This window comes from Serinus canaria, chromosome Z (assembly GCF_022539315.1).
Source record: "Serinus canaria isolate serCan28SL12 chromosome Z, serCan2020, whole genome shotgun sequence".
Classification (NCBI taxonomy): Eukaryota; Metazoa; Chordata; class Aves; order Passeriformes; family Fringillidae; genus Serinus; species Serinus canaria.
Window position 1 is genome coordinate 71,913,763 of NC_066343.1, and position 11,762 is coordinate 71,925,524.

General features: G+C 40.0%; 1 protein-coding gene across 1 annotated transcript; it reads right to left on the reverse strand.

Annotated features, from left to right (window-relative positions):
• Positions 1-298: 298 nt before the first annotated feature.
• On the reverse strand, positions 299-8,811 carry SYT4 (synaptotagmin 4). Its single transcript, XM_009095366.4, has 4 exons — positions 8,778-8,811; positions 5,190-6,004; positions 3,535-3,655; positions 299-606 (listed from the first exon to the last, which is right to left on the reverse strand). The coding sequence occupies exons 1-4, from the start codon at positions 8,809-8,811 to the stop codon at positions 299-301; spliced, it is 1,278 nt and encodes a 425-aa protein (XP_009093614.1).
• Between the last annotated feature and the right edge of the window lie 2,951 nt (positions 8,812-11,762).

The window sequence follows — 11,762 nt, forward strand, 5'->3', positions numbered from 1 at the left end:
TTTGTTCTTCTTGAGGTTTACAGTGCTTCAGAATTTACAGGCCACTTAAACTCTTGAAGAATATTAATCTGAACTAATTATGTTAAAATTTAATGAAATAGAAATTCCATTATTTATTGTGAAAATTAAGTTACCTTCTGTTCAATTCAAGCTTATTTCAACCCCCCACCCCCCTTGAAAAAAAAAAAAAAAGTTTTGTTGCTAAAAGCGTGTAATTATACATAGCAAAGAAAAAAAACCTGCTCCTTGCCTATGGAAATATATATAGTTTTTTAAGATCCAACCCCTCTCTAACCTGCTAGCCATCACATAACATATGCCATTTGGCAATTTGTCTCCTAGGATATTCACAAATTTCTTTCCAGTGCTCTCCACCTGTTCCTTCTGCTGAAGATCCCAAGGTTAACCGTCCAATGACCTCATTCCTTGACCCCCTATCTGAATCTAAAACCAGAAATTCAATGCTGATATCATCAAGGCCCTCGCAAGGAATGTCAAAGACAAACAATTCATTGAACACTGCATTGGGGGTGCACTTCTTCACATGTGTTTTCTTTTTAGAAATTCTCTTCTTGGCATGGTACAGGTTCACTTTGACATAAGGGTCTGCAATGAAAAGAAAGAGCACAGATCAGATATTGAGCAGTGTTTAGAAATTCCTTGATGTAATTTATGGTAAATTCCAAAATTATCCAATATTTTCACATCACAATGAGTAGTTGTATCAAGTTAATAAAGTTGATTCCTCTCATCCAATTTTTTTCTATACATCTGAATTAACCCCTTTAATTTTCCCTTAATGGTCACCAAAATTGTGTTCAAGGCAGGCAGTGAAGTTTAGACTGTGACCAAATATAGGTGTTTCTTTCATCAGATAAATCCTGTCCTCAGGATTTATCCATGAAACCAACAACACCTCTACCATATTCAAAGATGGTCTGGAAGTGCACAAAATTCTAAAGGTCTCTGAGAAATATGTAACATTACACCTTTAAGTGTGACAGAAATTTGTTTTTCACACATTCTTCTGGGGTATAATCATCAGAAAAGAAAATTTTCAGAAAGGAGTGAATAAACTGGGGCTGGGATGTGATATTTCTGCTGGGGTCCTATAAAAGTCAATTCCTCTGACTAAATTTGGGCCACCAATTGTTACTGAACAAATTTTACACTAAAGCTTAGATGTAAGAGCATGTTTGCTGCTGGAGTGTGCATCTGTCTTTACACCGGTGCTGTGCTACTTTTGAATATGGGAAGGGAAAATGTCCATATTTTTAGTTGCCAACCAACTTTGAATGTTTGCATTCATCACAATTATTTAATGGTTGTGAGGTTCCCTTGCTATTGCCTTCAATAATGGCCATATTTATTCTTTCAGAGGACACATTTTAAAAGTCAACCCTTTCAATTACCTTGGCATTTATTCAGTGAAATTATGGGCCTCTTTCCAGGTTCTCATGGTGCAGGGATGTAGTACAAAATCTTCTCTACTGAACCCAGTCAAACAGGATAGTTTATGTAAACAATTAACCAAGTTAATTATCAAGAACTCTTAAATACTTTTTTAAAAGAAGTAGTACTAAAACTGAGTGGTATTTACAAATTTTATGTCACAGTTATCAGTCTGAAAGGGTTGGATGAGTGAAAGTTATGTTTTCCCTTGAACTGACAATAGCCTACCATAAGTGGGGTGTAATGGGGTATCTCTTCCCTTTCCTATTCTATTCCCATAATGAACATTTCAAAACCAGGGCTTAATAAAAACTCTCACTGGCTTTGAAATTATTGTATGCCATACAAGCATTAGAAATATCAAAATCAATATCAATCAGTGGTTTCCATTTCATTTTAGAGGAAGTTTTCTGTTACCAGAAAACAGCAGCTACTAGATAAGGCTAGAGATTGCCACTTGACTTTATTGGGCTAGCAAAGGTCACTCAGCACCAGTGACCAAGGAAATCAAGGAGATTGTGAAAATGGAAGAGTTTCTGAGTATAGAAATTTCCCTCTTCTCAGGGAGGTTGAATTGTGTAATTGTTTATGTTATTCCATAGAAACACCACTTCACCCTCCTCCTTTTCCAAGATTAATGTTGGGATGAGGGGAAAGTCACATAGGAAATTTTGCTTGTCCTGAGTGCAGTATCCTACTGACATCCAAATATCTATTGCACCTGGCCTTATTGACAAACATAAAATCATAGAAAACTGTTTAAATGGAGTAGGAATCCAGGTGCCACATGGCTGCCTGCAGAAATACTGCATTCCCATTATAGTCAGCAAGGCTCTCCCAGAGGATGCAGGAAATGCAAACAAATTTTACAGCTTTACTTGTAAGAGCTGCAGTAAAAAAATGGGTGTTCTATAGGGTCCAGGTAGAGATGCTGTGACTAGAAAGGTTTTTATTACCATGTTATTTTCCCATATGGGTAAGCATCAGGCAAGTCAGCTGAGATCAGCTGGTTGTCATGCTGTCTTCATGAAGCCACCACTATCTCCTGTGGCTCCTCTCTTTTAGTCAAGTAAATTGTTGGGCTCATTTCATAGCTTTTCTCCTTCTGATACGTGAACAAAATTTAGATCAAAAGGAAGATTTAAATGGAACTTGATGAGAGTTACCTATAGGTTTGTTGCATTAGATTCAGGATAGGCTAGCTTTCCAGGTGAATTGCAGTATGAAATATAGAAAAACTATATTATTGGCTGCAGTGATAATTTTTCAATGTTTCCCAAAACTACTTCCTCTTCTTCTTCTTTCATAATATTGAGTGAAATGAAGGACTATAAAGAAGCAGCAGCAGATGTGGTACTATAGCCCTTTCTTGTGTACTGTTGTTTTTGCGTGGCACTCTTATATACAGGACATTAAATTTTATACTGTTATTATGTTATATAGCCTAAATGTGTCTTCTATGTGCAATTCGAAAATTGGCTTCAGAGGAGGTTCCACTGAATGAGAAATGGCAGCAGACAAGGATAAGAGAGGATAAAACCTGATACCTCTTAGTGCACCCCAAGTCTGGCTCATGATAAAGCACTTGTGTCATGCTGCATCATCCTCCCAGCATTGGCAAAGCTCACCTTCTCACCTTGCCAAAAAAATTTTAGCGCTGAAATTCAATAAAGAGGCAAGATGCTGCTTTTCTTCTGAGATAAATTATATGATGATCTCACTCAATACTGATCTTCTACAAATAAACTCATTTTTTGTCATAAATAAAAGCTTTTGGTATCTGCAAACAACATCCCACGCTTATGGCAGATGGGTTCTGTTCAAGACAATCATAAAACTCATTGGTTTCCACTGCTAACAGATGTCACTTTTTTATGATGTGATTGAAGAACAAATTTGTAAAATACATACCCTGGAAATAAAGCACTGACCTAGATATGAATGAAATGAATAGGCTGTAAATAATAGAAACACCATTTCTGCATGTATGGAATATTTTCAGTCTTTGAAATGCCGTGTTTCAGCTGCCTTTTGTCATTCTGTTTCATATTCTTAGGGCATATTCATTATTAAAACCATTACCTGATAATCCTGACACATCAGATTTAGGTAGATGCCTGGCTTTTAGAACAACGACAGTGAGTGTGTTTGTTGTAGATTGATAACAGAGAGAGACCAGTAATTCTCCACGACCAGATGATTTCTGAGGAAATTAAAGGAAAAACAAAAAAAGGGAATAAAACTGTTTATAAGCATTTATATTGGCCAAGCTTTAAACCAGAGTTAAAAAGGTTTATGAAATGTCACTGAAGTGTATGAAGCTGTCTAACAGGACATACCATATATAGGTATTCTGATTTACATAGTGATTATAATTTCCCTCTATATTAGTTATATAACTTTTCCTAATATTATCAGACTGAATAAAATTAAAAAATAAATGGATAATATGAGTTGACATGACATCACTATTTTTGGAAAGTAGAAATTAAATCCTGAGGAATAAAAATCTCAGCTAAAAAAAGAAACTTATCTTAAGCAAAGCAAAATTCCATGAAGACCTAAAGGGGAGAAAAAATCTAGTACAAGTAAAGAAAAACATTTGGTAGACTCAAACTGTCAGTGAAATCTTATCCCTTGACACTCTCTAAAGCAGTATAATATACATGAAATAAAGCTGAGATGAAAGATTTTCTCTATCATTATTTGATTTGAATTTGCAGTAGTTTATTTCAAATGGAGGAAGAAGGCAAGGGAGACAAGAGAAGATAGTACCTTATATACCAGAAAATCCGATAAATTATCAACAAAAGATCAGTGACATATGTATATTTGTTGCCATATAATGATAGAATTGTAAAATAACAATATTAGCTATAAGTATGTTTCCTAGTAGACATTTATTTCATTTGCCAGTATGGTTGTCATTTGAAACCAACCATGGTGAATGTCAATACATATTCCACTTCCTTAGCAGAGATTTAAGAGAGTGTGTGTGTGATGCCTGTGCATTTCTGTGGTTCAGCTGGGGTGGTTGTAAACGACCCTTGCATTCTGAACTGAGACAACACAGCATTAAATATTTTTGTCCCAGAAAAGTCAGGAAGTTTAGCTGGTAACTCCACAAAGTCTATGGCTTCACCCATACTACCTTTAGTAAAGATGCAACCTCTCTCAATTAATGAGACAAGGTGGTGACAGCACCAACATGCAGGAACATGCTACAACATCAACAATATGGTCCCTAGCAGGTCCCACTTCCCTACCTAAAGACCACCTACATTCCTTAAGGATGTGCTACACCACCCATGCAGTTGATATTTCCATTGACTGCAGTAAGAATTAAGAAAGAATGATGTCAGATATAAAAGGGGACCGAGGAGAAAGGGAATAATACATAAATATTTTTAATTCTTTCATTTAAAAGCAATTAAAAGCAAATCAGTGGGGTTTGAGTCAGCTTGAGCTAACTGGAATTGCTCCACTCAAACCTGCTGGACCAGATGAATAAGAAATTAGAGCTTAGGGCATTAGCAATTTCTTTCAACATGCTTGTTGCAGTGGTTTTTTTCTATTGCATTTGTGTAATGGCTTCCTCACACTGCCATTAGGAAAGCATCTCAGGAATTGCATGGTGAGCGTTTTGGCTTTTCTTTCCAAGATGGCAGCAGTATTACACAAGAATCATAGCTAACCCTATCACAACATTTTCAAACTTTGAATAAAAAAGATGTTACCCTAACATTTCTTTTGATGATCTCTCTGTCCATTAGCAGCCTTCCTTCTGAGAGTTCAATTCCAGCAAGGGGGATGAGGACTTCTCCAATGACATCATCTCTGGAAAATCTGTCAAAGCTCAAGATCATGAAGTGAAGCGTTAAGTCTTGAATTTGGCTGTAGGGGATCCCATAAAATGTGAAAGTCTCATCGAAAGCTGGATCTAAGGTTTTTCTGAGCACTCTGGTTTTCACCTTGTGCTTTTTCTCAGGCAGGATTGTCATTTTGATGTAGGGATCAGAAGTCATTGACTGTTCATCCATTGCTGGCAGCCCACGAGCTTCTTTGATGTTCACTACAAATGCTTTTTTCTCAAAGTTGTACTCTAAGGAGAAAAAGAGAGTTCCTAGCTTGTCTTGTTTGTCTTCAGATGACAGAGAAGTGATGGATTTTAAGCTATCAGGGGATACTGAATCTTTCTTCCTTTCTGCAAAATGCTTAGGAGATGAATTTTCAAGATCTGGAGAGCCCTGCGTTTTTGTGGTTGTTTTGGGGAAATTGCCATTTAGATCTCTCTTCTCCAGGTCAAGATGGAGAGAGTTCTTTGGCATTGCTGATTTGTTCTTTGCTTCACTTTTATCATCTGCTCCAAACTTCTTCTTGCTGTTGAGATTCTCAGGGTAAATATCAACCCCCTTCAGAACATGGACAAACTTGTATGGAGGGGTCTTATTGGACTTGGAAGATTTGCGTTGGCAGCAGATCCAAGCAAAGAGGGAGACAGAGAAGACAAGGCCAAATGCACTAAATATCCCAACCACTGTAGGAATTTCATCTGTAAATTAAATAAATAGCAACAAGCACATAAGCAGCAGTACCTTGAATTCTGCATGATATTTAATAAAGCAATAATTTAGGTTTTATAAACTATAATACCTATGAACTGATAGGAGACAGTGATATCAGGCTGTAAACTGATAGGAGACGATGATATCAGCAGGATTGACAGACTGGAAGTGTTCTGCATTGTACACATTGCTCGCCACCTGCAGGCACCAGTGTGCAGTCCCACTCCAAGGCACGCTTTTTACGCTAGTATTTTTCCATACACGCAGAGTTAGGGAGAAAATACTATTCCCATCCTAATAATAACCACTGTTCATAATTTCTATCCTGTCTCAACCCTCTGTGTGTAATTTCTGAGCTTATATGTCTGTGAATAATACCAGCTCTCAGCTGTTTTCAGCTTTGAGTTTATGGAGGTTTGTTGGTTAGTTAAACACACTCTTAAATATATATTACTTATAGATACATCATCTGCTTTCCATAGTGTTTCGTAGAATACTTTGTGCACTCAATTGGCCATTTTTTATGGTCTGTTCCCATAATTGCCTGTAGGTATCTCTTGAAAGAAATGAGTTTAATTGGAGGTTATAGCACTCAACAGTTTCACTGGGATTTTCAATACTTTGAAGGAGGAAGTCTATCAAGAAAATTCAGAATAATTATATAGCAAGTGTCCTTTCCAGATGGATGTGATATTAGGTGGCATATGTGAGTTCAAAGTTGAAAAAATCATGTTAAGTTTATCAACGTTAACCACTAAGCTTTACATTTAAGACACTGAAGCAAAGCTTATGGGGAGTTTACAGAAAGGGTCAGTACTTCTTAGGAGTATATAGGAAAAAACATTAAAACATAATTCTCTACAGTTTAGTATGAATTCTGTACTTACACTGAATAAAGAGAAACCTGGGCAAGTGTTACAACCTTCTTTGCCAAGGGGATGTATTATTTACATATGGAGTATCATTAGCCCTTCAAAGCATGCATCGAAGGGTAAATGAGCACAACTAATTAGAAATCCAATCTTGCCCATAAGTAACATTACTAAGTGAGTTTAAACCTCCCGAAACGTAACAATCAGAGCTCAACCTTTATTCCCTGCAACAGTGGACTTACAATAGAATATTAATGTTGTGACATTGTTTATGCATAAAGGCAATTATGTAACAGTTCTGTTTCTGGTCATTCTGGAGGAGCAAAGAGGAACTATCCCCCTGCATTACTAAATCAGCTTCATGCGGTCAAAAGCTGAGCAGATAAATGTGCTGCCAATACACCTTTGCTTTTTAGTGTGATGATTCAGAAAAAAAAAAAAATCTACAACAATACTATCACAGCAAAGTAGGACATAATGTTCCAGCTCAGAAAGGATCAGCCCTGGCTATTAATTTTTTATGACAACTTTCCTGACGACTAAAAGCTGTACTAGTCTGTAGACTTAATTGCAGGAAATTAATGAAATGACTGACAACCATATAAGTAGCCAAAAAAGTGTTTTTCCTAACTTAAGCACATGGTTTTGAGATTCAAGAATTCCCTGGACTGCAGAAATTTAAATGTACATGACATAAATAGAAAGCTAAAATTATTTGAAAACTAATCAGAATGCCTTAATATCTTTTAAGAATGATTTTTACATTAACAATAATTTTTATTGAGATAATATACTTCTCATAGTAATAGATATTATAATCTACTTTAATTCTGCAACTACTGAAAGTAGTGGTAGAATCAATATGATATTTAAAATATTAATTATCTTTCTTAAATAAGTAATTAGACAAGCATGATGTCACAAGTGTGGTTAGAAACCTCAAGTGGGTGGAATAGGAAAGAAGATGAAATGGTAACTAAAATGGTTTTATATTTACAACTAATTGTGTCACAAAATGAATTTCTTGCTTTTGTCATAATCAATTGGTTAACATTCAAAGCAGTGCATTAGTAGAAAATATCACCTACTGATTCTGAGAGAAGCTATTATTCCAGTTATGTGATATAAATCTGGAGTCTCTTCACTAAGTCAGTGGAATGATCCTTGAATCAAACCACTTCTAAAGCAAGCCTAGTTTAGAGTCAATATTTGTAAAGCAAAGTTCAGAAATGTTCCCTCTCACTGCTTTTCTCACTAAAGAAACTTATGTATGCATTTTATAAGTTCACATACATGACTGCTTCTGAAACTTCTGGTACCTCACTACATCCAGGGCATAGAAATGACAAAACTGAAAAGTTCATTGTCATCTTTGTTATTCTCATTGAAACCTGGTTGGTTAAGATGCAGCTGTTCAGCTAAAAACACTGAAATCCCATATTTTCATCTTCCTAGCAATGTCCTTTCACTTTAACTAACGATTGACCTACCATAAGAATAAAAGGAATGACAATTATTTCAAAAATGACTTGAACAAAGATTTTCTCTCTGGCATTTACATCGTCTAACTCTTGATGCACACTACTTTAACAGAGGCACAGAAAACAGCACCAAACCTCTCTCATCCAAAACGGCACCTGCAAAAATCTCTATATCTCTTCCGGTACTTTACCAGGGAGGAGGAACGAGGAGGGAGGAAGGAAGAGAGATTAGGGAAAGAAAGCAAATTCACTCAACTTCTGAGACCTGAAGAGAACTGGGGGGAAAACCAGGTCTCTCCCAAGAAGCTGCGTGCTGGGAGGCACCGGGAGGCTCAGCAGAGGCTGCTCTTCTCCCGGGGAGGGGAGCATCGCCCGGCCTCGGGTGCGGGGATCCGGGACTCGCTTACCGAACTGCTGGCGGCTGTCCGCTATCGGAGCCATGTTGGTGGCGAGCGATGTCCGCGGGGCTGGAGCCGCAGTCCGAGGCTGGAGCCTCTGACCGGTGCTGAAGCTGCTGTCCGCGGTGCTGAAGCCGCTGTCCGCGGTGCTGAAGCCGCTGTCCGGGATGCGGGAGCCGCTTCCCCGGATGCCGAGCGACCCGCCCGGGGCGCTGAGCTCACTGCACTGCTGTCCCCCCCTGGCTCTCCGCCCTCACGGCGCCCGGGTAACCGTCTTTGCCAGCGCAGTTAAAAAAAAAAAAAAAAATACAAAGAGAGGAAAAAAAAGAAACAACAACAAAAACCACCCCAAACCCGGAGACACGAGCAGTGGGGACAGTGGAGGAGGAGGCTGCGACGGGACTGGAGGAAAGGGGGGAGGGGAACCTTCGGTCCTCCCCTTTGCACACTGATTTGCAACCCCCTTCCTGTTTTGGCTCTTCTGAGTAGCTCCGCTCTGAGACTGAGTACGTGGTTGAAACCCAAATTGACGCAATCCTGACGCTACAGGGCTGAAATCAGCACCTTTCCCGCCTCCCTCCCCCCCTCCCTAGCCACCACACCCTCCCTCCTTTCCTCTCCGTCTCTCTCTCTCTTCCTACACCCTCCTCCTCCCCCTCTCCCCGTCCCTGTCTTGGGATTGAACACACACTCATCGATTATTTTAACTGCCTTGCTGCAGGTTATGAGCTCCCCCACACACCCCTCCACCGGACACAGACGGTGAAATGGCAATGTCTGTGATTCAGTGCACCCTCTGAAAGACATGGGTGTGCCTCTTTTCCCAGGGTAAGATGTATTCATTTGCTTAATTAACTATCAGCAGTGCATGTTACAGCAACAACGTGAAAGAGTTGCTAACCTGACAGAGTGCAGACACCTCGGCTCCAGCTGCAGGGCACACGATTTTCCTATGATTGATGTGATACATTTACTAAATTTGAGTCACGAAAACTCCGGATGTGACTTGTCCCTGTGCCTCCTCCCTGCTTCCTCCAAACATCTACCCCCATGAAAACATTCAGCCCCTAGTTTGGGAATCTTCTTGATCTTCCTGCAGGTCTGGGAAAGAGATGACTTTACTTCTAGATTTTACTGGTTTAGCTGTCTTGTCTCCCAGTGTGAACTGAGAATGTGGTGGGGAGATAGGGAAAGTGTGGCAGAGAGGAGGAATGTGGGAGGAGCAGGACAAGAAAGCAGGGCTGCCTGTAACTAGAATGTCTGCAGTGTGTAATAAACCAAGCTAACTCCTTGTCAAACAGAGCTGCAAAAGCCAGCACCTGGCATCTGACTCCTCCTGGATTCAAATGGAAGTATAGCAGCCAGGTTTGGAGCTAATTCTTCTGCATAAATGGGAAACAGGTGTTGCTGCTTCTCTAAATAACAAAATCCAGATGCAGACATTGTCTGGTATGACCTTACTCCATGGTCAGCCCCTTGGAAGCTAGTATGTCTTGCCCCATTTCAAAGCACATTCTTCCTTCTCAGTGAAGGTCCTGGGATTTTAGAAAAATTAAAGTGGGAAAATAATGGAATCATAGAATATCTTGAGTTCAAAGGGACCTGTAAAGATCATCAAAGTCTAACTCCTGGCCCTGAGTGGAACACCCCAAGAATGCCACTGTCTGCCTGAAAGTATTGCCAAAATGCTTCTTGAACTCTGCCAGGCTTGGTTCTGTGACTACCACCCTGAGGAGCCGGTTGCAGTGCCCAACCACTATTTGAGGGAAGAGCCTTTTCCAAACATCCAGTGCAAATTTCCATGACTGAGCTTCAGGCCATTCCCTTATGTCCTGTCACTGCTCACCACAGAGAAGAGACCAATGCTGGCCCCTCTGCTGCTTCTTATGAGAAACATACAGAATATAAATACAGTTGTGTACAGTAATAATGTTCCCCCTCAGCCTCCCCTTTTCCAGCTGAACACACCAAGGGTCCTCAACCACTTCTCATACTGATTTACCTCTGGATCCTCCACCATCCTCATAGCTCTCCTCATAGCTCTCTCTTCCCTATACTATGGCACAAACTGCTCACGGTGTTCAAGGTGAGGCAGCCCCAGCCCAGAGCAGAGTGGGACAATCCCTCCCTTGCCCAGCTGGCGATGCTGGGCCTGATGTCCCCAGGACAGGGATGTCCCTCCTGGCTGGCAGGGCACTGCTGACTCAAGTTCCACTTGCCACTGACCAGGATCCCAGGTCCCTTTCCATGGCACTGTTTTCCAGGATCTCATTCCCCACTGTCTCCATACAGCCAGGGTTGCCCTATCACTGGTGCAAGTCTGGCACTTATCCTTGTTGAACTTCATACAGTTGGTGTTTTCCTGTCTCTGTCATTTTCAAGGTCTCTCTTTAGGGCCTCTCTGCCCTTGAGGGAGTCAACAGCTCCTTCCAACTTAGTTTCACTGGCAAACTTTGCCTCCCTTTGAGTCAACATGGCAAGCTGGTGTAAAAACACAGCTGAATTAAGTGCCTGGCATATCCTGGGTCTTGAGACTCCATTGGTTAATTTTTTTTTTTTTTTAATCTGCTTTTGCTATACTTTCAGCAACTGGGCCTCAGTATTCAGATCCAGAACTCTTGCAGAAACAGCTACACCCACTACCCTAATCGTCATAAGTTCCCAATCCTTTTAATAAAGTGCAGAGTCTAGCTTGCCACCGCTGTTCCTCTTACAAACATCTGGAGTACAATGAATTTGGGTATAAGAAGACTGAAGAAAATGTTGAAGAGCTCTTTTTTTGGTGTGCTTTGGCAGCACAATTTGATTTGGAATCTTTGGATTCACGTGTTGGCACAAATCCAAGCAAAGCTGGCTCAGTTTCTTTATTCTTTCTGGCAATCCTCATTCCCCTATCCCTGCTACCCACTTCTCTTTGCCTGTCCAAAATTTAGACTTGTTCAAAATTTGTGGACACTGAAAGCAATTGCATTGGATTTTAGACTACATTTCAAG

Excerpts from the sequence above, each read along its gene's own strand:
- SYT4 (XM_009095366.4), bottom strand. The coding sequence starts at position 8,811 with ATGGCTCCGATAGCGGACAGCCGCCAGCAGTTCG. Across the intron at positions 3,656-5,189 it reads TCATCAAAAGAAATGTTAGG|AAATCATCTGGTCGTGGAGA; the intron begins GTAACATCTTTT and ends TAATTTCCTCAG. Across the intron at positions 607-3,534 it reads TGATGTGTCAGGATTATCAG|ACCCTTATGTCAAAGTGAAC; the intron begins GTAATGGTTTTA and ends TTTTCATTGCAG.